Source organism: Nerophis ophidion, linkage group LG09, assembly GCF_033978795.1.
Source record: "Nerophis ophidion isolate RoL-2023_Sa linkage group LG09, RoL_Noph_v1.0, whole genome shotgun sequence".
Taxonomy (NCBI): Eukaryota; Metazoa; Chordata; class Actinopteri; order Syngnathiformes; family Syngnathidae; genus Nerophis; species Nerophis ophidion.
The window spans coordinates 69,009,654-69,035,681 of NC_084619.1; the positions used below are offsets into that span (position 1 = coordinate 69,009,654).

A 26,028-nucleotide genomic window follows, 5' to 3' on the forward strand; every position below is an offset into this window, starting at 1 on the left:
ATATGTGTGTGTGTGTATTTATGTTTATATATATGTATATATATTTACACACACACAAGTATGTATGTATGTGTGTATATGTTTATATATTTTTATTATTAGTAGTAACTCGCTAAAAATTCAATTAAAGCAACAGAATATAAATAGAAGCTTTTTTTATCTAATTGATTCACTGTTGCATCCCTAGTCCAGTTACACATTATTTACTGTTTGTCACTTTTCCTTCTGAAATATACAAATATCCACGGAGCAGTCTTCATTTTGTTGACCTTTTTTTTCTTCTTTTTTTTGACAATATTAGTTGACAGTTTCATCAATTAATATATATATGTATATATATATATAATCGTATTTAATTTTGCTGTGTAAACGAGCAGTACAAGTTAGTAATTGGTCCAATCACAGCTTTTTTATCTGAAGCGGATGGGAGGAGTTTTGGAGTCGAGCCAATTTAAACTTCTGTCTTTAGGAGTTAAAGGGCTGTTGGATTTTTTTACCTCCCAAAAAATATGTTATGCTGCAAAATTGTGTTACCCGCTACTAAAACATCCTCATCTCGTAATCAATTTGCACGCACTAAAATACGTTTTAAGCAAGTTTAGCTCCTGGCGACATTGTAGACTCACCAGAAGTGTAGATGCTGTCCACTAAAACTCTTTGGAAATATTGCTGTAACATCATTTAGGAAAATTAGAATAATATGTTGTTAATTTGAGATATATTGTGCATAGAATGTGTAATAAAACTTCCAAGGCATTTTCCGCTGCAATGTCAAAGTTAATATAAACCGGCTTTTATGGACTTTTACTGAAAATACAGTGTTGTAAAATATGCATGCAGACCACAAGAAATGCTTAAATGTTTTTTTTATATGTTGGAATATTGTAACCAAAGGCCCCTTGACTTTTCTACAGCCTGCGAGTAGACTGAGCTTTGTGTGTGTGTGTGTGTGTGTGTGTGTGTGTGTGTGTGTGTGTGTGTTTGTGTGTGTGTGCGTGTAAAGACATGGTGCCAGAGGTTCTATCCCCACCAGCTGTTACCCTGGAAATCAGGCGGGATCATTTCCTCTTTCCCTAATCAAAGGATGACGTTTGTGAGAATTGAACCGCTTCACTCTTGTCAGCTTTTATTTTGGTGAAACTGATCTTCCCTTGCTTTGTTCATCTCGAAAGGAAATGGTGTGTGTGTGTGTGTGTGTGTGTGTGTGTGTGTGTGTGTGTGTGTGTGTGTGTGTGTGTGTTTGCGCGGGAGGTAGTAGAAGAAATATATCCAAACAAACGTCATTGTCATTCATGACCGTGGTTGTGGTGGAGTTCATGGACTTGTTGGCTGCTTCATATGGATCGTCTTTTCTTTAAGATGAAGACAGGAGTGAAGTGAATTATATTTATATAGCGCTTTTCTCTAGTGACTCAAAGTGCTTTACATAGTGAAACCCAATATCTAAGTTACATTTAAAGCAGTGTGGGTGGCACTGGGAGCAGGTGGGTAAAGTGTCTTGCCCAAGGACACGACGGCAGTGACTAGGATGGCGGAAGCAGGAAATGAACCGGCAACCCTCAAGTTGCTGGCACGGCCGCTCTACCAACCGAGCTATGCCACCCCACAGGAGCGATTGTGTCACACAGACGAGGTGAAGAAGAGAATTTACAGTTCAGGCCAAACAAAAGTTGCCCTCATTCAATGCGTTTTCTTTATTTTCATGACTATTTACATTGTAGATAGTCACATCAAAACTATGAATGAACACATGTGGAGTTATGTACTTAAAGGATTACTGAAAGCCACTACTAGCCACCACGCAGTCTGATAGTTTATATATCAATGATGAAATATTAACATTGCAACACATGCCAATACGGCCTTTTTAGTTTACTAAAATTGCAATTTAAAATTTGACGCGTGTGCGTGACGTCACGCATTGTAGAGGACATTTTGTTCCAGCATCGTGGCCAGCTATTAATCGTCTGTTTTCATCACAAAATTCCACAGTATTCTGGACATCTGTGTTGCTGAATCTTTTGTAATTTGTTCAATGAACAATGGAGACATCAAAGAAGAAAGCTGTAGGTGGGAAGCGGTGTATTGCAGCCGGGGCGCTAATTAATGTAAAACCTCTTCTCACTCCGGCGTTTACCAAAGGCATGCGGTAAATTTAGGCCTGCGCTTATAAATTTGAGTGTGATGTAAGGATACCATCATGAAAAGCACATTTAATAAAAAAAACGTTATTATGGTCTTACCTTTACTTATAAATGAAGTCCATGCGCAGCTCCTTCTGATCAAAAGCATCGATAACTTGTTTATAGAAGTCTTCCTTATCTTTCTTCAGTTTTAAGAGTCTCTCTGTCTCGATGGAGATCTTCCTTTATTACCTCCTGCTTCGACTGAAAGTCCAGTTTAGAAAACGGTTTTATTTTAGATATGTAATCCTCCATGTTAAAAGTGCAAGCGAGAGGAAAAAATAAACACACGCTGCTCACTCTTGCTGCTCGTTGTCACTTCTTCTGCAGCAGAATAGTCTCAAGAAGGATCACTAGCGCCCTCTACCACCAGGAGGCGGGAGTCATTTAATGACTCATATTTGACACACGCAGCTACGGTATATTAATAAAACATAGCTGCTTACTGTTCTTTTTAGCATATTCAATTGCTCGGACCTTAAATCTTACTGAATAGCTCTTAATCTTCTTCCCTTTATGCGATTTCAAATGATTGAAATCAGCCTCCTCCATCCATCCATCCATTTTTGTACCGCTTATTCCCTTTTGGGGTCACTGGCGCCTATCTCAGCCACAATCGGGCGGAAAGCGCAGTACACCCTGGACAAGTCGCCACCTCATCGCAGGAAATCAGCCTCCTCCATTTTGAAAATGATGACAGGTGAAGTGTCACTCGTGACGTGACGAGTTTGACCCGGTGGAAATTCTAGGCATATTCTAAATATTTTGCGAAACGAATTTGACCTGGCGGAAATTCTAGACATGCGCTAGTAAAAATAATATTTTGCTAAACGAGTTTGACCCGGCGTTAATCCTGAGCCGGCGGTAATGCTATGCATGCGCTAATTATTTACCCGGCGGCAATTCAAGGAAATACGGTAGTCATGAAAATAAAGCATTGAATGAGAAGGTGCGTCCAAACTTTTGGCCTGTACTGTATATGCTGACATGGCACATCAGTCATCCTCTAGTCGTTGGGACCCCCTGCCCAGAATGGTGTTTGGTCCCGGGTCAGTGGTCACCAGGGCAGATGGGATAATGGATTTTCGAGGTTGGTTTATACACTGGGCCTTTCCCTCTGTGATTTTGTCATGAATGAAGTCTTGTTTTGTAAACGACCGCCCTGATTTGGACTCGGGTCGCATGTTGTAACCCAAGACCCTCAATGAAACACTTCCACTGAACACACGCTTCGATCTTCAGTGACTGCATCGGGAGTTGTGTCCTGTATTTTGTTACACACAGCTATCAGTCCACTTCAGTAGGACGATATTTCACTGCAAACCAGGAGCAACATAATACACATGTTGGTGAATACATTGAAAGTGTGCATAGTTATTTGAAAAGGTTTGTTAAAACTTGTATTGGACCTGATTAGATTGTTGATGAAGCCCTGTGAGGTTCTCATGTACTTGCAATGGCTTGATATTCTAACTCCTTAACCTTCGTTAGCCAAACCTCATTAAGGTGTCAGTCAGAGTAGTGTAGTGGTGGGTAATCTGTAATTCAATAATCCTGATAGGAGGGATTTACCTTATGTCCAGACATGGGATTGTAAAACCTTTGTTTGCCTCCGTCCATGTGGGTCTCACCTGCTTAGATATGAGTTTGTATTTCTTCTTGGAATTTACTGATCTCATTGGTACCCTGTTTTTCTGAAAGTTTTTAAGATAAACATAATTAATGTTACCAGGAGAAGCCTTTTTTTATTAACTATACAGTAGGGGTGTAACGGTACACAAAAATTTCGGTTCCGTACGTTGCTCGGTTTAGAGGTCACGGTTCGGTTCATTTTCGGTACAGTAAGAAAAACAACAAAATTATTTACCACATTTGTAAACCATGGCATGACATACATACACACAGGGTCCATTGCCAAGGTTAATGTGCTCAACATATATAAAATAAAAACTAAATAAGATAAGGTTCAGAATGGTTTCTTGCCAAACCTTTCTACATATAAAGTGCTTTTTTTGATTGATTGATTGATGCTAACGTGATAACATGCTGGCATGCTAACATGACTAAGGTGCTAACATGTTAACAAGACCAAAATGACGTGTGATCAAGGGATGTGCCTCCATGTTGGGCATGTTTGAAAGCAACTAACATGCTACCATGCTAACATGACTATCATGCCAACATGATAACATGCTAACATGACTAAAAGGACGTGTGATCAAGGGATGTGCCTCCATGTTGCGCATTTTTTAAAGCGACTAACATGCTAACATGACTAACATGAAATGTGCTCAATGGATATGCCTCCATGTTGCACATTTTTGAAAGCAACTAACATGCTAACATGACATCCTGCTAACGTGATAACATGATAACATGCTAGCATGCTAACATGACTAAGGTGCTAACATGTTAACATGACCAAAATGATGTGTGGTCAAGGGATGTGCCTCCATGTTTGAAAGCAACTAACATGCTAGCATGCTAACATGACTCTCATGTTAACATGTTAACATGCTAACATGACTGACATGCTAATATACCAACATGACTAACATGAAGTGTGCTCAATGGATTGCACAATAGATTGCACAATACAGTACATATTCCGTACAATTGACCACTGAATGGTAACACCCCAATCCATTTTTCAACTTGTTTAAGTCGGGGGTCCACGTTAATCCACATTAAACTGCCTCACGTTGTTGCTCGGATTAAATAAAATGACAAAACTTTTCTTCTACATATAAAAAGTGCAACATTAAACAGTTTCAAGTCAACTCAGCCTCAGATTAATATTTATTCCCCCCCCCCCCCAGCCTGGCAAACTTGGTAGTAAGAGGATATATAGGCTCATTGTTCTTCCCCCATAGAAGTGGGTCAAAATCAGGAAGTTGGCAAAAACCCCTTCAAAATAAAATGTTCGCAAAAAATGCCATTTTTGCCTCTTTGTGCTCTAATTTGACCCCTTTAAAATGCTTCAAAAGTCACCAAACTTGGCGCACACATAAGGACTGGCGAATATTGCGATCTAATGAAAAAACCAAACCCCAAAACTCAAAATTGCGCTCTAGCGCTATTTTTAAGTAAAACACTGAAAAAACTGCTCCTAGGAAGAAAACACAGACAAAATTGCTTGTAACTTCCGGTAAAAATGTCGGAGAGACATGAAACAAAAACCTCTATGTAGGTCTTGCTTAGACTTACATTTCATAGATTGACAACCCCCAACAAAAATCAACAGGAAGTTTGCAATCCCCCCTTCAAAACAAAAGTTTTGTAAAAACCGGTCACCTTTCTTCAAACATTATCTCCTCTGAGTGTGTTTGTTGTTTTGGCTTCAAACTCGCACAGGAGAGAGATTGAACCCTTCTGATTAAAAGTATAGAACAGAGTTTTGATAAGTTCTCAGGTTTTGATTTTACGCGCCTTCAAAGAACCCCTGTGCAAAGTCTCCTAAAAAATGTCATTTTTGCCTCTTTGAGCTGTTATTTGACCCCCTTAAAATGCTTAAAAACTCACCAAACTTGCCACACACATCAGGTCTGGCAAAAATTGCGATCTGATGAAAACACCTAACCTCAAAACTCAAAATTGCGCTCTACCGCCCCCTTAGGAATACAACACGGACAAACTGCTCCTAGGAAGAAAACACAGACAAAACTGATTGTAACTTCCGGTAGGAATGTCAGAGAGACATGAAACAAAAAACACTATGTAGGTCTCACTTAGACCTACATTTGAATAATTAACATACTTTAGCAAAAATCAACAGGAAGTTTGATACTTTCACTTCAATACAACAACTGCATTACTTTCACAATGCATTAGATTCTCAAAATAGTGGCTCCAAGGCGTCTTCTAATGCTTATCCGGCCGTGGGTCTCGGGGGCAGCAGCCAAAGGCGGAACCGACCAACGCTGCTTGCAGCTTTAATTCTTATTAATATTGTTATAAATAAATCATAAAGCATACATATATAGACTATACCACATTAACTTTCAGACCAAGTAGTGATGTTGAAAGGTTACCATCCTTTTTCTGTTTCGATGTCTTGCTGCAAGGGACAAGGCAAAAACCCATAATAGCAAGAGGGACATATTTGTTTGTCGTTTGCTGAGCTGACTGTTGTGCATGATAGATGTGTTGTCATTTAAACAGTGACTTCTCTAAAGGCACCATTGAGTTATGTCCTTTTTCACCCCGGAATGAGGGAAAAAAAAATTTTTTTTTTGCTCAGTCTGCATTAAAAATGTCTATTTGAATGACAGAGACTTTGAGAGGTGCAGAGAATGAGTGATGTCATGCAGAAGAGCTTAAAAGAAAAAGGCTGCATCACAAATCATCAAACAAAAGGATGGATGGAATGAAGGAGGATTTAAAAAAAAAAAAAAGGATGAAAAAAACATGCTAAGTTGATGAGAAGGAAGAGAAAGTCCTCCAGAGGCGCTGCGACTGGTGATCCTCAAGGATTTTTTTTTCCCTCTTTTTTTTTTTTTTTTTTTGGCTTTTCCATTCCACCCCCTCCCCTCTTTCTCTCTCCCTCACACTCTCTCTGTGGCTGGCAACAAAAGGCTGCCTGACGTCTGCGTGAAAAGACCAAAAACCTGCCGCCTCCAAGGGGGTGGTGGTGGTGGTGGTCGGAGGAGGCTGGAAGTGATCTGGAGGACGAGGAGCGCGCTCGGGACAAATCCAATTTTTGTGGGTGGGGGGGGGGGACTCTTCCCTTTTACAGCGGGGATTAAACGGGAAGGAGCGTCGCTTTCCAGGACATAATGGGGCTTCTGGGGCCGAGGTGACCACGGAGGAGGACGGATTTGGGAACGAGCTGCGGGAGGGAGGAGGAGCGGTGGAGCGGTGGAGCGCCCCCCGTTGGAGAACCCACTCCGAGCTCACTTTGCCTTTTATTTTCCTTCTTAGACCTTTTTGTGGATAAAAATGCACAGCTCCTGATTGGAAGAATGTGGCGACAGCAATTCACAGGCAAGACGCACGCCTTTTTGTACGTGTGTGTGTGTGTGTGTGTGTGTGTGTGTGTGTGTGTGTGTGTGTGTGTGTGTGTGTGTGTGTGTGTGTGTGTGTGTGTGTGTGTGTGTGTGTGTGACTGTGCGCGCTCATTTAGGATGAAAACACACATCTGAAGGGGGTGGTGACGTCTAAAGAGCCTCCCTAATGTTTTAGTGTGTCACGCATTACACTCCCTTTGACATCCTACCCTCGTTAGGAGGACATTTGCCTCTGCGAGGACATTTTTTCTGCCCCATATAGGAAAAATGTGTGTGTGTGTGTGTGTGTGTGTGTGTGTGCACGCTGCACTGCTGCAACAAGAGTGGGGGGTGGGGGGTGTACGGACATGGTTAATGGTGATTGTAAACGTTGTCATGTGTCATCATTGCGTGTCAACTTTGTGTTGACCACGCACAATTTGGCTAATTTACTCCTTTTATAGGCACCCGCATGCATGCACCGCCAAAATAAAAGGCATCACTAGCTAGTGCGGCGTTCTCTTGGGTGCAAGGACGCATTTTTGGCGTGGCGCAAAACTTTTCACGCTCCAGTTCCTCCCTGTGACTCCAACATGTAATGTGTTGCCATCAACTTGCGAGAAAGCGTTTTACTTTTATGTTGTCACCCGCTGAGGTGTGTCTTCCACACCTGCACACTCCCGACTGTGTGTGTGTGTGTGTGTGTGTGTGTGTGTGTGTGTGTGTGTGGGCGTGGGCTTTGGGACGCAAAACTCACTGTGCGCTTTTCGTCTACACCACAGGTTTCAAACTAAAGGCCCGGGGGCCCGCCACTTCATTTTATTTGGCCCTTGAAAGCCTGGAAATAATAAGTGTCCCACACATTCATTTATTTGTGGCGGCCCGCCACGAAAGAATTACGGCCGCCACAAATAAAAAAAATAAAATAAAAAAAAAAAGCAATGGGACTCTGTCTGTGAATGGAGCTTGTAGTTACATATTATATAAATATGTAAATATTATATAAATATGTATATAAATATGTACATAAAGTGTTGTAATTATATTCCAACTCCGAGTTCTTCTTCGTCATCACCGCTGCCGTTGCCCGACCACACCACCACAAATAGATGCCTGACCTGTGGGAAATACTGGCGTCATTAAAGTACTTCATATTTTCTTACCAAATGTACAAATTGTGTTGGATGTAAATATAAACAGAATACAATGATTTGCAAATCCTTTTCAACCCATATTCAGTTGAATATGCTACAAAGACAACATATTTGATGTTCAAACTCATAAACTCTATTTTTTTTTTTGCAAATAATAATTAACTTACAATTTCATGGCTGCAACACGTGCCAAAGTAGTTGGGAAAGGGCATGTTCACCACTGTGTTACATCACCTTTTCTTTTAACAACACTCAATAAACGTTTGGGAACTGAAGAAACTAATTGTTGAAGCTGTGAAAGTGGAATTCTTTCCCATTCTTGTTTTATGTAGAGCTTCAGTCGTTCAACAGTCTCCGCTGTCGTATTTTACGCTTCATAATGCGCCACACATTTTTGATGGGAGACAGGTCTGGACTGCAGGCGGGCCAGGAAAGTACCTGCACTCTTTTACTACGAAGCCACGCTGTTGTAACACGTGGCTTGGCATTGTCTTGCTGAAATAAGCAGGGGCGTCCATGAAAAAGACGGCGCTTAGATGGCAGCATATGTTGTTCCAAAACCTGTATGGAACCTTTAGCATTAATGGTGCCTTCACAGATGTGTAAGTTACCCATGCCTTGGGCACTAATGCACCCCCATACCATCACAGATGGTGTGCTTCCCCTTTGGTCCGGATGACACAATGTTGAATATTTCCAAAAAACAATTTGAAATGTGGACTCGTCAGACCAAAGAACCCATTTCCACTTTGCATCAGTCCATCCTAGATGATCTCGGGCCCAGAGAAGCAGGCGGCGTTTCTGGATGTTGTTGATAAAGGGTTTTTGCTTTGCATAGTAGAGCTTCAACTTGCACTTACAAATGTAGCAACAAACTGTATTTAGTGACAGTGGTTTTCTGAAGTGTTCCTGAGCCCATGTGGTGATATCTTTTAGAGATTGATGTCAGTTTTTGATACAGTCACGGTCATTCAATGTTGGTTTCCGGCCATGCCGCTTACGTGGAGTGATTTCTCCAGATTCTCTGAACCTTTTGATGATATTATGGAGCGTAGATGTTGATATCCCTAAATTTCTTGCAAATCGCACTTTGAGAAACGTTGTTCTTAAACTGTTTGACTATTTGCTCACGCAGTTGTGGACAAAGGGGTGTACCTCGCCCCATCCTTTCTTGTGAAAGACTGAGCATTTTTTGGGAAGCTGCTTTTATACCCAATCATGGCACCCACCTGTTCCCAATTAGCCTGCACACCTGTGGGATGTTCCAAATAAGTGTTTGATGAGCATTCCTCAGCTTTATCAGTATTTATTGCCTCCTTTCCCAACTTCTTTGGGAAAGGTGGCGTCAAATTCTAAAGTTAATGATTATTTGCAGAAAAAAAAAGTGTTTATCAGTTTGAAGATTAAATATGTTGTCTTTGTAGCATATTCAACTGAATATGGGTTGAAAAGGATTTGCAAATCATTGTATTCTGTTTATATTTACATCCAACACAGTTTCCCAACTCATATGGAAACGGGGTTTGTAGAATAATCTCTTTCCGCCATACTTCTCCTCTCAGTCTATTCTTAAAACCCACTATGCTGCTGCGGGTTGCTGACCCCTGTTAGAAGTGGCCCTCTGAGGCCACACATGACTGCGACTCGGCCCTCAGTCCAAAGGACTTTGACACCCCTGATCTCCTCCGACACACGCTTTGCATCCCGCAGCAAAAAAAGACGACAACCTTCTTTCCCGCGTCGTGTTTTTGACACCACGTTGCTCCGTGGCCTAGTAAGTTTGAAGGAGGACCGGGCCACTCCCAGGACAAACCAGGTCTTTGTGAGAAGAGATAGCCGGGTGTTGATAGGGTCCAGCTGGGGTAGAGGAGGGTTCGTCTCACAGGAGGCAAGTCTGCCAACAAAAAGATTACTAACCCCCCCCCTTTTTTTTTTTCCACCCCATGCCAAGGGATCGTAAAGCCACTCCAGAAAGTAGACGGTGCCAGGAACACAGGCGCCCTATTGTAGCTCTCGTCGCACAGACAGAAATGTTTTTTTTCTTCTTGCAGATCGTAGAAGTGACCGCTCATCAGTGGCTGCCATTGTCTGCTCCGAAGTCAAAGTGCGTTGTGGTGCACATTGTGTAAGACTACACCAGGGGTAGGGAACCTATGGCTCTAGAGCCAGATCTGGCTCTTTTGATGACTGCATCTGGCTCTCAGATAAATCTTAGCTGACATTGCTTAACACGATAATTATGAATAATTCCGCTGGAATTCACTGCTAAAAATAACGTTCAAAATAGAAAACATTCTCATGCATTTAAATCCATCCATCCGTTTCCTACCGCACCTGTTCAAGAAGTCGCATTAATGGTAAGAAGTATTTAATGTCACGATAAGAGGGGTCGCAGCTTGTGATCGTTCTCCCAGGAAGTCAGACGGACCACTCGGGACGTGGCTTTTACGTAAAAACATGACTTAATTTAAAGTAAAAAAAAGATACAATGAAAAATCGCTCACAGCGGAGGCACAACTTGGGCTAAGGAAGAAAGCTAACGCATAAACAGGGGCGGCATAGCTCGGTTGGTAGAGTGGCCGTGCCAGCAACTTTAGGGTTGCAGGTTCGATTCCCGCTTGTGCCATCCTAGTCACTGCCGTTGTGTCCTTGGGCAAGACACTTTACCCACCTGCTCCCAGTGCCACCCACACTGGTTTAAATGTAACTTAGATATCGGGTTTCACTATGTAAAGCGCTTTGAGTCACTTGAGAAAAAGTGCTATATAAATATAATTCACTTCACTTCCCTATGAACATAAATCAAACAAAACTTACTTGGCATGAAGCATGAAACTATGGCAAGGCATGAAACGAGTCAGCACAGAGCAAGAAAAGATCACATTGACGCCAGGGCGACTGACTGGCAAAGACGAGCTTAAATGCTGCCTCTGATTAGTGCTCGGGAAGCAGGTGAGCGGGCATTTTGTCCACCAGAGACAGGTGGACGAAATGAGTAATCAAGGAAACCAGACAAGGGAGTGGAGAAAAAAAACGGAACTTAAAGAGTCCAAAAGACAAACAGCACATGGCCAAACAAAAACATGATTAACAGACATGATATTTGATTTATTATTGGTTAGCTTCAGAATAACAATGCTATTAAAAAGAATAAGAGATTAATATACTCAACAAATGTTGGCCTTACTTAAAAATGCACGCATTTAGTTGTATTCAGTGTTAAAAAATATCTCACGGAAATACATTTTGAAATATTTGGCTTTCGTGGCTCTCTCAGCCAAAAAGGTTCCCGACCCCTCGACTACACCATAGTATCCACATGTCTTAGGTCAACATTACATCTGTTGTTCCAGCGATAATGACTTTAATTCCACTTGGATATCACTCCGCAGAGCTTTGACCTTCCCAGAGGCTCAAACTGGTAACAAATGTTGAAATAAGATTAGGGGGAAAACTGTTACTTGCTGATTTGTGGAGGAAAACAGCGGAGCTGCGCCATTTTTGGAATGCTTCCATCATGTCTCGGCCCAAAAGTCAAGTAACCGTGTTTGTCAGTTTTAGGGTTGTACGGTACTACAAACCCCGTTTCCATATGAGTTGGGAAATTGTGTTAGATGTAAATATAAACAGAATACAATGATTTGTAAATCCTTTTCAACCCATATTCAGTTGAATATGCTACAAAGACAACATATTTGATGCTCAAACTCATAAACTTTGTTCGTTTTTTTGCGAATAAAAATCAACTTAGAATTTCATGGCTGTAACACGTGCCAAAGTAGTTGGGAAAGGGCATGTTCACCATTGTGTTACATCACCTTTTCTTTTAACAACACTCAATAAACGTTTGGGAACTGAGGAAACTAATTGTTGAAGCTTTGAAAGTGGAATTCTTTCCCATTCTTGTTTTATGTAGAGCTTCAGTCCTTCAACAGTCCGGGGTCTCCGCTGTCGTATTTTACGCTTCATAATGCGCTAATAATAATTAACATTAGAATTTGATGCCAGCAACACGTGAAAAAAAAGTTGGGAAAGGTGGCAATAAATACTGATAAAGTTGAAGAATGCTCATCAAACACTTATTTGGAACATCCCACAGGTGTGCAGGCTAATTGGCAACAGGTGTGTGCCATGATTGGGTATAAAAACAGCTTCCCAAAAAATGCTCAGTCTTTTACAAGAAAAGATGGGGCGAGGTACACCGCTTTGTCCACAACTGCGTGAGCAAATAGTCAAACAGTTTAAGAACAACGTTTCTCAAAGTGCAGTTGCAAGAAATTTAGGGATTTCAACATCTAGGCTCCATAATATCATCAAAAGGTTCAGAGAATCTGGAGAAATCACTCCACGTAAGCGGCATGGCCGGAAACCAACATTGAATGACCGTGACCTTCGATCCCTCAGACGGCATTGTATCAAAAACCGACATCAATCTCTAAAGGATATCACCACATGGGTTCAGGAACACTTCAGAAAACCACTGTCACTAAATACAGTTTGTCGCTACATCTGTAAGTGCAAGTTAAAACTCTACTATGCAAAGCAAAAACCCTTTATCAACAACATCCAGAAACGCCGCCGGCTTCTCTGGGCCTTAGATCATCTAAGATGGACTGATGCAAAGTGGAAAAGTGTTCTGTGGTTGGCCGAGTCCACGTTTCAAAGAGTTTTTGGAAATATTCGACATCGTGTCATCCGGACCAAAGGGGAAGCACACCATCCAGACTGTTATCGACGCAAAGTTCAAAAGCCAGCATCTGTGATGGTATGGGGGTGCATTAGTGCCCAAGGCATGGGTAACTTACACATCTGTGAAGGCACCATTAATGCTGAAAGGTACATACAGGTTTTGGAACAACATATGCTGCCATCTATGTGCTGCTTTTTCATGGACGCCCCTGCTTATTTCAGCAAGACAATGCCAAGCCACATTCAGCACGTGTTACAACAGTGTGGCTTCGTAAAAAAAAGAGTGCGGGTACTTTCCTGGCCCGCCTGCAGTCCAGACCTGTCTCCCATGGAAAATGTGTGGTGCATTATGAAGCGTAAAATACGACAGCGGAGACCCCGGACTGTTGAACGACTGAAGCTCTACATAAAACAAGAATGGGAAAGAATTCCACTTTCAAAGCTTCAACAATTAGTTTCCTCAGTTCCCAAACGTTTATTGAGTGTTGTTAAAAGAAATGGTGATGTAACACAGTGGTGAACATTCCCTTTCCCAACTACTTTGGCACGTGTTGCAGCCATGAAATACTAAGTTAATTATTATTTGCAAAAAAAAAAAAAAAAGTTTTAGTTTAACATCAAATATGTTGTCTTTGTAGCATATCCAACTGAATATGGGTTGAAAAGGATTTGCAAATCATTGTATTCCGTTTATATTTACATCAAACACAATTTCCCAACTCATATGGAAACGGGGTTTCCATATGAGTATTGTGGTACTAATGCATCAAAAACGGTTCTATACTATTTGAAAAGTACCGGACCATGCAATAAATCAGGCCTAATAAGATAGAGTACAACAAAGGGTATCTAAAGTGTGGCCCCAGGCCCATTTTGTTCTGGCATCCTGTACATTATTGGCCCTCAGCATATTTAAAAAATAAAACGAGTTTGTTATTAACATTGGATATTACATTTCCGTATTTTTCAGACTACAAGTAGTAGTTTTTTTCATAGTTTGGGCGAGGGGGGCGACTTAACACATTACCGTAAAATATCAAATAATGTTATTTAGCTTATTCACGTAAGAGACTAGACGTATAAGATTTCATGGGATTTATGGATTAGGAGAGAGAGATAGTTTGGTAAACTTATAGCATGTTCTATATGTTATAGTTATTTGAATGACTCTTACCATAATATGTTAGGTTAACATAGCAGTTGGTTATTTATGCCTCATATAACCTACACTTATTCAGCCTGTTGTTCACTATTCTTTATTTATTTTAAATTGCCTTTCAAATGTTTATTCTCGGTGTTGGGTTTTATCAAATAAATTTCCCCAAAAATGCGACTTATACTCCAGTGCGACTTATATTTGTTTTTTTTTTTTCCTTCTTTATTATGCATTTTCGGCCGGTGCGACTTATACTCCGAAAAATACGGTACATTCTGTGTGTCTCATTCAGTAAAAAAATGTAAAATTCCATAATGTTTTTAGCATTCAGACATTATTGTGAGGTTTTTGTATTAGTCTTCCTAAAACAGGGGTGTCCAAATTGTGGCCCGGGGGCTGTTTTTTAACGGGCTCACGGCACATTTTTAAAATAATATGGAAAAGAATTTTAACGTAAAAAGTGGTATAAAAGAGCAAATGTAACAGGAACATGTTGCAATGTTTACTCTAATAACACAAATCTATTTTAAAAAAATAATAAGTAAATCAAAATCAATGTCATTATGAATTATTGACTTATTCAAGGCTCCAATTACGTCACATTAAATATTCCACTTTAATATATTTTCGGGGTCAAATGTTGCATATTTTGTGTTTGACATAAAAAAAACTGAGCTGTTTTTTTTTAAAGAATGGCCTAAAACAAACAAACAAAAAACATAAACAACAAAAAAATCCTTATAATTTTCGGATGGATCTGAAGTTGATCTCGAAACCATTGTGTTAAAAGTAAAGAGTAAAAAAAAAAAAAAATGTTTTGTTTTTTTAACACTTTAATGAGTAGGACCCTTTTGGATCAGTGTGTTTTGTTTTTAAGTGTCAATGCACAAAAAAATAATAGTGAATTAAAATCAATGGTGTTAGGAGTTGTTGACCTTTTTCCGGCTCCAATTATTATATCATCTCAAACATTCTACTTAAAAATTTTACTGGGTGAAAATATTGCATATTTTGTGTTTTTTTCCATAAAAAAACATGGTTTTCTTTGACAAAAAGAGCATACAACTTAAATTTTTAAAAACGTCATATTGACAGATAGACCTAATGTTGATCTATAGCAGAGGTCACCAACGCGGTTCCCGCGGGCACCAGATCGCCCGCTGGCCTGTTCTAAAAATAGCTCAAATAGGAGCACTTACCAGTGAGCTGCCTCTATTTTTGAAATTTTATTTATTTACTAGCAAGCTGGTCTCGCTTTGCTGGACATTTTTAATTCTAAGAGAGACAAAGCTCAAATAGAATTTGAAAATCCAAGAAAATATTTGAAAGACTTGGTCTTCACTTGTTTAAATAAAGTATTTTATTTTTTTTACTTTGCTACTTATAATTTTCAAAAAGACAATTTTAGAGAAAAAATACAACCTTAAAAATGATTTTAGGATTTTTAAATACATATACCTTTTTACCTTTTAAATTCCTTCCTCTTCTTTCCTGACAATTTAAATCAATGTTCAAGTATTTTATTTTATTGTAAAGAATAATAAATACATTTTATTTAAATTTTTAATTTTAGCTTCTATTTTTTTCGACGAAGAATATTTGTGAAATATTTCTTCAAACTTATGATTAAAATTAAAAAATATATATTCTGGCAAATCTAGAAAATCTGTCAATCAAATTTAAATCTTATTTCAAAGTCTTTTGAATTTCTTTTAAAATTTTTGTTCTAGAAAATATAGAAGAAATAATGATTTGTCTTTGTTAGAAATATAGCTTGGTCCAATTTGTTATATATTCTAACAAAATGCAGATTGGATTCAAAACATTTCAAAATTATAAAATTAATCTTAATCAGGAAAAATTACTAATTTTATTATTTTTTCAAAAAGATTCAAATTAGCTAGTTTTTCTCTTCATTTATTTTGGTTAAAGTTTGAATTTTAAAAAGTCGAAATTGAAGATAAACTATGTTTCAAATTTTAATTTTAATTTTTTTTGTGTTTTCTCCTCTTTTAAACCGTTCAATTAAGTGTTTTTTCCATCATTTATTCTCTACAAAAAAACCTTCTGTAAATGGAAAAAAAATGTACGACGGAATGACAGACAGAAATACCCTTTTTTTTTTATTTATATAGATTTATTTATTAAAGGTAATTTGAGCAAATTGGCTATTTCTTGCATTTTTTTTAAGTGTGTATCAAACTGGTAGCCCTTTGCATGAATCAGTACCCAAGAAGTAACTCTTGCTTTCAAAAAGGTTGCTGACCCCTGATCTAGAGATTTAAAACTTGAATAATAATACTGAATAATGACACATTTTTAACATTTTATTTTTACCAAAACCCTTAGGGGTCCCCGGGATCAAGCCTGAGTGGAGGCCTAAATGTATATTTTTTATTCATATATTGTATTGTTGTTTTTTTTTAAAAAAAAAGCCCCCGCTTGCTTTGATTTTTCAGTCTACGGCCCTCAGTGGAAAAAGTTTGGACGCCCTTGTCCTAAAAGTAGATATACTGGCCCCCAGACACTTTTTTTTTCTAAATCGGGCCCCATAGTGAAAATAATTGCCCGGGCCTGATGTAGCAAGTCCTTGATGTCTCCCATCCATAGCTCGTCTCAACTTGTGTCTTCTTCCCATGGCCCTCAAACCCGAGTCCTTGTCCTTCCTGTTTAGTGAAGTGAAGTGAATTATATTTATATAGCGCTTTTCTCTAGTGACTCAAAGCACTTTACATAGTGAAACCCAATATGTAAGTTACATTTAAACCAGTGTGGGTGGCACCGGGAGCAGGTGGGTAAAGTGTCTTGCCCAAGGACACAACGGCAGTGACTAGGATGGCGGAAGCGGGAATCGAACCTGCAACCCTCAAGTTGCTGGCACGGCCGCTCTTCCAACCGAGCTATGCCGCCCCCGTTTAGGGAAGACTTCAATATCAAACAGTTCCACACTTGCCACAAAGAACCGCAACTTTGTCCCCGGCTGTTTCCGGCCTCCCACCTTCCACCCCGCTCCATCGCTGAGGCCCGCAGCTTGGGAGTTGCTAGGTAACCTGAACCAGCTGTTGGTCCCGAGCCCATTGAGCCGGTCTTGGCTTCGGGTCAAGCGCGGAAAAGTTTTCTGTGAGCGCTCCGTGTGAACCCGGCGACCGCCGCCAGCACCGCCGCTGTGGCCTTGACATCATCGCGCCGTGGAAAATCCTTCTCACTTCCTTTTGTTTTTGCACTTTTTATTGTTCCACTAATGGAGGGGCCCGCAAGGGGGGTCTCTGTGGCGTGCTTGGCCGCGCGCTACACTCATGGCGGGAGCGTTTCATCACCTTTTACCCGCTCCTGGCGGCCATGCGAGGCTGAGACTTGACTCGAAGAAGTGACTCGCCATTAAGACCAAAATGACAACAGAGCATAAAGAGACAGTCTGTTAGGTCAGGGGTCACCAACCTTTTTGAAACCAGGAGCTACTTCTTGGGTACTGATTAATGCGAAGGGCTACCAGTTTGATACACACTTCAATAAATAGCCAATTTGCTCAATTTACCTTTAACTCTATTATTATTAATAATTAATGATATTTATCTTTGTGGAAACACTGATCATCTTACTGATTTTTAACAATAAATATATATTTTTGATGACATGTTTTAAATAAGTTAAAATCCAATCTGCACTTTGTTAGAATATATAACAAATTGGACCAAGCTATGTTTCTAACAAAGACAAATGATTATTTCTTCTAGATTTTCCAGAACAAAAATTTTAAAAGAAATGTAAAAGACTTTGAAATAAGATTCAAATTTGATTTCCTAGATTTGCCGGAATATTTTTTTTTATTTTAATCATAATAAGTTTGAATAAATATTTCACAAATATTCTTTGTCGAAAAAACAGAAGCTAAAATGAAGAATTAAATAAAAATGTAATTATTATTCTTTAAAATAAAAAATACTTGAACATTGATTTCAATTGTCAGGAAAGAAGAGGAAGGAATTTAAAAGGTAAAAAGGTATGTGTTTAAAAATCCTAAAATCTTTTTTAAGGTTGTATTTTTCCTCTAAAATTGTCTTTCTGAAAGTTATAAGAAGCAAAGTAGAAAAACAAATGAATTTATTTAAACAAGTGAAAACCAAGTCTTTCAAATATTTTCTTGGATTTTCAAATTCTATTTGAGTTTTGTCTCTCTTAGAATTAAAATTGTCGAGCAAAGCTAGACCAGCTTGCAAGTAAATAAATTTAATAAAAAAAAATAGAGGCAGCTCACTGGTAAGTGCTGCTGTGACGGACTCACGCCGTCGTCTTGGGGGTTCCCTGGACCACCAAGGAAGGACATGACTTCGAGCAGGTTTCACTTGCTTTATTTTCCCACACAAGCTTGTCTGCGGTCGGGTCGCTTTTCCGATGCGTCTCCCGTCCCCCTCTGCTGCTCGCTTCGCCCTTTGCTTCTCAGCAGCACGTACTTCAGTCCGCCTCTTCTTGTCTCCGTCGTTGTATGGATTTTTCTCCCTCTGCACCATCACCAGCCCCGTTCTCTCCTACGTTAATCGTGTACAGGTGCGCAATCCACACACCTGATGTTGTTTGTGGCGTCGCTCCCGGCACGCCTCGCCGCTCGCTTGCCATCCCCGCCTCCTCGCCGTTATCTTGGGCCGGGCTCCAGCGTGCCCTGGCTCTCTGTCGGACCGTCGGCTCCGCCTCTCCACAGCTGCTTTTTGAGCTATTTTTAGAACAGGCCAGCGGGCGACTCATCTGGTCCTTACGGGCTACCTGGTGCCCGTGGGCACCGCGTTGGTGACCTCTGTGTTAGACTAAGCTCTCAAGATCATTTGTGGAAGTGTACAATAGCGCTTGTAGGTAGGGTTGTACGGTATACCGGAACTAGTACTATACTCTGTTTGAAAAGTACCGGTTCCCAGGGATGACATTGCTGGTTTAACGAGCAGATGAGCATGTTCAGCAGCACACAATCACTGAGTACTTACAAGCAGACACAGTGTGTAAACAGAAAGGGGAGAATGGACGCATTTTGGTGTAAAAAGTAAAGATAAAGGTGAAGTTATAACACTGAAACACCCTCAGGAATTGGTGCTTTAAGACATGGCTAGCTAGCTAGCGGCTAACATCCATCCGCAGTCAATAGTGTTCTAGCTACTTCTAAATCACTAATCTTGGCCTCCATGGGAGTAAGTTTCTTACAAGTATTGATATCACTGCAGGACGAGGAATAGCATGCTTCACTACACACCGTAGTGTCACAATGTAAACAAATGCCATGGGTGGATCTACACCTGACATCCACTGTAATGATACCAAGTGCAAGAGCGTATCTCGTGGATACTACTATGATTACATCGATATTTTTTATCATCACAAAATGTATTTTTCCTTTTTTCTTCAAATTCATATTATGTTTATAAACTCAGGAAATACGTCTTTGAATATGACCAATGTATGATCCTGTAACTACTTGGTATCGGATCCATACTCAAGTGTGTGGTATCATCCAAAACTAATGTCAAGTATCAAAGAAGAGAAGAATAAGTGATTATTACATTTGAACAGAAGTGTAGATAAACATTTTAAAAGATAAAAAAAAGCAAATATTAACAGTGAATGAACAGGTGGAATAATAATCTTTTTTTTTTACAGTTTGTCCTTTATAATGTAGACAAAATGACATGTAGATAAATGATCCTGTAACTACTTGGTATCAGATCGATATCTAAATGTGTGGTATCATCCAAAACTAATATCAAGTACCAAAGAAGAGAAGAATAAGTGATTACATTTTAACAGAAGTGTAGATAAAACTTGTTAAAAGAGAAAATAAGCAGATATTAACAGTAAATGAACAGGTGGAATAATAATCTTTTTTTTTTTACAGTTTGTCCTTTATAATGTAGACAAAATGACATGTAGATAAATGATCCTGTAACTACTTGGTATCAGATCGATATCTAAATGTGTGGTATCATCCAAAACTAATATCAAGTACCAAAGAAGAGAAGAATAAGTGATTACATTTTAACAGAAGTGTAGATAAAACTTGTTAAAAGAGAAAATAAGCAGATATTAACAGTAAATGAACAAGTGGAATAATAATCCATTTTTTACAGTTTGTCCCTCATAATGTGTACGAAATAATAGGTGTATAAATGACACAATATGTTACTGCAAACTAATTAGGAGTCTTTGTTTGTTTACTTACTACTAAAAGACAAGTTGTCTAGTATGTTCAACATTTTATTTAAGTGAAGTGAAGTGAATTATATTTATATAGCGCTTTTCTCTAGTGACTCAAAGCGCTTTACATAGTGAAACCCAATATCTAAGTTACATTTAAAGCAGTGTGGGTGGCACTGGGAGCAGGTGGGTAAAGTGTCTTGCCCAAGGACACAACGGCAGTGACTAGAATGGCGGAAGCGGGAATCGAACCTGCAACCCTCAAGTTGCTGGCACGGCCACTCTACCAACCGAGCTATGCCGCCCCAATTTAAGGACTAAATTACAATAATAAACATGTTTAATTTACTCTGTCATATGTTTTGTGTACTTTTTCCTTAGAATAAAGACAATAATGGCATTTATTGAGGTCCCCTTTATTTAGAAAAGTAGCAAAAAGTAGCAAAATACATTTTAGTATCGGTACTGGTACCAAAGTATTGGTATCGGGACAACCCCACTTGTGGGTAAATGTGCTGCGTTTGAGAGAGTGACAGCTGTATAAATGGAGGAAAAGAGGAGTTGCATTGGACGTCGATACAGAAGAATGGTTTCAACATGGCTTCCTCTATTGACAATTCTTGATGTCTATTGATTGTTTATGCTCTGTTTAGGCAAGGCCTTCAAGAAAAATTCCCTTGATCATAACCCTTTGGAAACGTGATCGGAATGATGTTTCAAGGAATTATACAAACCCCGTTTCCATATTGAGTTGGGAAATTGTGTTAGATGTAAATATAAACAGAATACAATGATTTGCAAATTCTTTTCAACCCATATTCAGTTGAATATGCTACAAAGACAACATATTTGATGTTCAAACTCATAAACTATTTTTTTTTTTCCGGAAAATAATAATTAACTTTGAATTTCATGGCTGCAACACGTGCCAAAGTAGTTGGGAAAGGGCATGTTCACCACTGTGTTACATCACCTTTTCTTTTAACAACACTCAAATGTTTGGGAACTGAGGAAACTAATTGTTGAAGCTTTGAAAGTCGAATTCTTTCCCATTCTTGTTTTATGTAGAGCTTCAGTCCTTCAACAGTCCGGGGTCTCCGCTGTCGTATTTTACGCTTCACAATGCGCCACACATTTTCCATGGGAGACAGGTCTGGACCGCAGGCGGGCCAAGAAAGTACCTGCACTCTTTTTTTACGAAGCCACGCTGTTGTAACACATGCTGAATGTGGCTTGGCATTGTCTTGCTGAAATAAGCAGGGGTGTCCATTTAAAAGACGGCTCTTAGATGGCAGCATATGTTGTTCCAAAACCTGTATGTACCTTTCAGCATTAAAGGTGCCTTCACAGATGTGTAAGTTACCCATGCCTTGGGCACTAATGCACCCCCATACCATCACAGATGCTGGCTTTTGAACTTTGCGTTGATAACAGTCTGGATGGTTCGCTTCCCCTTTGGTCCGGATGTCACGATGTCGAATATTTCCAATAACAATTTGAAATGTGGACTCGTCAGACCACAGAACACTTTTACACTTTGCATCTGTCCATCTTAGATGATCTCGGGCCCAGAGAACCCAACGGCGTTTCTGGATGTTGTTGATAAATGGTTTTCGCTTTGCATAGTAGAGCTTTAACTTGCACTTACAGATGTAGCAACCAACTGTATTTAGTGACAGTGGTTTTCTTAAGTGCTCCTGAGCCCATGTGGTGATATCCTTTAGAGATTGATGTCGGTTTTTGGTACAGTGCCGTCTGAGGGATCAAAGGTCACAGTCATTCAATGTTGGTTTCCGGCCATGCCGCTTACGTGGAGTGATTTCTCCAGATTCTCTGAACCTTTTGATGATATTATGGAGCGTAGATGTTGAAATCCCTAAATTTCCTGCAATTGCACTTTGAGAAACGTTGTTCTTAAACTGTTTGACTATTTGCTCAAGCAGTTGTGGACAAAGGGGTGTACCTCGCCCCATCCTTTCTGTTTTTATACGCAATCATGGCACCCACCTGTTCCCAATTAGCCTGCACACCCGTGGGATGTTCCAAATAAGTGTTTGATGAGCATTCCTCAGCGTTATCAGTATTTATTGCCACCTTTCCCAAATATGTTGTCTTTGTAGCATATTCAACTGAATATGGGTTGAAAAGGATTTGCAAATCATTGTATTCTGTTTATATTTACATCTAACACAAAATTCCCAACTCATATGGAAACGGGGTTTGTAGAAGGGAAAGAAATGGGAATCAACAGTTTTGGTGTTGTATTTTTGAGAACAGACAACCGAGTTCTGTTGATCAGACACAACCATTTGGTGCTATACAGTTCCATGGCATTTCTGTTTGTATACTCAAGTCTTACTTCTGTACCCTTGACTTTTCCAAGTCCGACTCCGTGGTTCTCTCGCGGAAAAGGGTGGAGTGCCACCTCCGAGGTTGGGTCGCGGGGGCAGCAGCCTAAGCAGAGAAGCCCAGACTTCCTTCTCCCCAGCCACTTGGTCCAACTTCTCCCGGTGGAGGAGAAAATAGATGGATAGACTTTTGCAGTTTGGGAGAGTTGTTGTGTTTTTAGTGTGTTCCTGTCTTGTCCTTGTCTGCACCTGTGTTTTTTAATGATTCGTCCTCGGCGAGGGGCGGACCTTGTGGCGCACCTGCTTGCAATTAGCTCACCTGTATTTAGGCCCGTCACTCACAGCTTGACCTTGCCGGTTAATGTTTCCTGAACCCTGCACGTACATGTGCCTGCTTCGCCTCATCTGTATTGATACGTTGCCTATTCTAAATCCTGTTAATCTTAACCTCGTTGGGTTTGTTTCCTAGCCTCCTTGATTTAAAGAGGACTTTTGCTGTGCTTAGTGCGTCCTGTTTTTTTCCCCGCCGACCACAGAAGAAACTGTTTTGTTAGTATTCATGGTGTGCACTTCTGCCCCATCGCTTTTTGTTACCCTTTTTTGGACTGATTAAATGTTTTCACTTTTTGTATTCAACCTTGCCTCCCGTTTCTGCACCATTGAACATTTCTTAACAAACGTACTTGTATCTTTTTTGGATGTTGCTCAATGACAACGCGTCAACTGAACTCCAATAATTAGTTTAACTTTTGTAAAAACAAATGAATTCTTTCTGCTGGCGGGTTCCAGAATGTGTCATGGTTTGGTACTTTTGACGATAGGAACTGTAAACTTTCCGTCGTCGACTAAACTTTTCTGTGAAACAAAAACTGTCCCCAGAACTAGATCCTACTTTTCCTAATGAAGCCCCTTCTCTCCGTCTGTTATTAGAATCCCAAAAAGCAGTTTTTTTTCTCTCTCTTTAGATTGGAACATCTGCAATCCATTTGTGGTTTGGAAGTTGCCAGCTCTGGCAGAAAAAAAAAAAACAAAAAAAAAGTTTTCATAGCTCCTGGAGAATCATTCAGTTTGTGATTAGTGTTGGCTCTAGAAGATGCTATCAGGGCTTTGAGCTCCCCTCCAGGTTTTAAATCCCGGCAGACCTCCAGTAAGGAGAGTGACCTGCCGCCACATGAAGTTCTATTTACATGTGGCCGGTCAAGATGGGAGCTATTTTTCTTCTCTTGGGAGATGGTGAAACACTTTCAGCGCACCGATGAGACTTTGGCACGAGGACTCTGTAATCCCAGCCCAACGATTATCAGCCTTAAAGGCCCTGCCGCCTCATGTAAACCATCTTCAGTGGTGTTGTCGCATGTGCTCACCAGTGTTTACGTGAATGCAAGATGATACTTGGCTGCAGAGTCTGACTGTGGCTCTGATTTAGGGCGTGTTTGCAGCCCAGATTATGTTTCCCTCTCCTGCCGTCTGGGCTGGTGGTTTTTGTCGGAGGGCGGGGTCAATCGCACCATGCTGGATTCAATAAACCAACAGGAAGTCTCATCATGTGAGATGCGGCTGTTTGAATGTGTGGTTCGTAGAAATATTCTTTAGTTCCATTTAGGGCTGGGCGACATATGGAACATGGCGGGTTTGTCTCTGTTTGATATAGAAAATGACTATATGGTGATATTGGAGTATACCTTCTCACACAGTTGCTTTTAGCTGCGGGCATTACACTACAGCAGGGGTCACCAACGTGGTGCCCGTAAGGACCAGATGAGTCGCCCGTTGGCCTGTTCTAAAAATAACAGCACTTACCAGTGAGCTGCCTCTATTTTTTAAATTGTATCTATTTACTACCCATCTGGTTTTGCTTTGCCAATGTGATTCCTTAGCGTGCCACTAGATGGAGCTGGCGTGTCACATTTATGGGTTACAAAGCAAATTAGTGTAATATCTAATGTTAATGACAAACTAATTTTATTTTTTAAATATGCAGAGGGCCAATAATGTACAGGATGCCAGACCAAAATGGCCCTGGGGCCACACTTTGGATACCCCTGTTGTACTGTATCTTATTAGTCCTGATTAATTGCAAGGTCCAATTCCCAAATGAATGTATCAACAAGGGATGCACCGAAATGAAAATTTGTGGCCGAAGCCGAATAAAATTTAAACGCTTGGCCGAATACCGAATAATGAATGCAGTTTTTCACAATTTTTTTAATATTGCATAAATAGCCTAGAATAAATATTTAGACTTGTTTTTCAAATAAAGTCATTTTTTTATTGAATTTTGACATTTTTTAAATATTCCAGTAGTCTTTGCTTTTCAAAAAAAAGCACAAAGTTGTTCATTTATATTAGGCTTTCAAACAAAACATGCGTTCCAAAAAAAAATAAAGTGCATTAAAGTGGATAAATCCAGAACAGATTAATTATTGTCCTTTTGGCAAAAGTCTGCTTAGCCACAGTAGATATGCTAATAATGTAAACAGAAGGCTCAAGTAAATCTCAATTAAGTGTGTGCTTGTAACCTCATACACTTATACAGGTACACAACGTCACTGCACGTTGGTTGATTGCGTCACCGCGTCAAAAAATTGCGTCACACGCCACTATTCGGCCTTATTTTTAACTCATTCCACCGAAGGCCGAATGTGGCTTTTTTTTTTGCCATATTCGGCCGAATATATTCGGTTACCGATTAATCAGTGCATCCCTAGTATCAACCCAAACAGAAGTCTGCTAACTGACTAACAAATACCGTCTACTCTCTGCAGTTGAGCAGACTATCTTGGCCACTACTCAAGGAATGACATTAGTCCTGTGTAATATTCCAAACGTTTTAATAACCCCCAAAAGAACATTTTGATTCATCCTTGTCTTTCACGTTGCACCCTGATTTTACCGGCGTGCTATTTCTCCTAAGGCAGGGGTCGGCAACCCGCGGCTCTTGGATCACTCTGATGTGGCTCAGCTGCATACTTGCCGACCTCCTTGATTTTTCCAGGAGGTTTCCGGATTTCAGTGCCTCTCCCTGAAACCTACCGGGGATAATATTCTTTGTTTATCACCCGGACATCTTTATAGAGGGCGTGCCGTGATTCAACCATCCATCCATCCATCTTCTTCCGCTTATCCGAGGTCGGGTCGCGGGGGCAACAGCCTAAGCAGGGAAACCCAGACTTCCCTTTCCCCAGCCACTTCGTCTAGCTCTTCCCGGGGGATCCCGAGGCGTTCCCAGGCCAGCCGGGAGACATAGTCTTCCCAACGTGTCCTGGGTCTTCCCCGTGGCCTCCTACCAGCTGGACGTGCCCTAAACACCTCCCTAGGGAGGCGTTCAGGTGGCATCCT

The 26,028-nt window shown here is 40.2% G+C and overlaps 1 protein-coding gene across 3 annotated transcripts in view; it reads left to right on the forward strand.

Moving 5' to 3' along the window:
- LOC133559676 (C-terminal-binding protein 2-like) overlaps positions 1-26,028 on the forward strand; it is a 127,337-nt gene that overhangs the window by 63,526 nt on the left and 37,783 nt on the right. Inside the window, exon 1 of one of the 3 annotated variants that reach the window (XM_061911667.1) lies at positions 6,766-7,166. The exons of the other annotated variants lie outside the window; for them this stretch is intronic. Coding sequence (XP_061767651.1) covers positions 7,145-7,166 — 22 coding nt within the window. The 5' untranslated portion in view covers positions 6,766-7,144. Of the gene's footprint in view, positions 1-6,765; positions 7,167-26,028 lie in introns of those variants that run through there. 3 annotated transcript variants of the gene reach the window in all.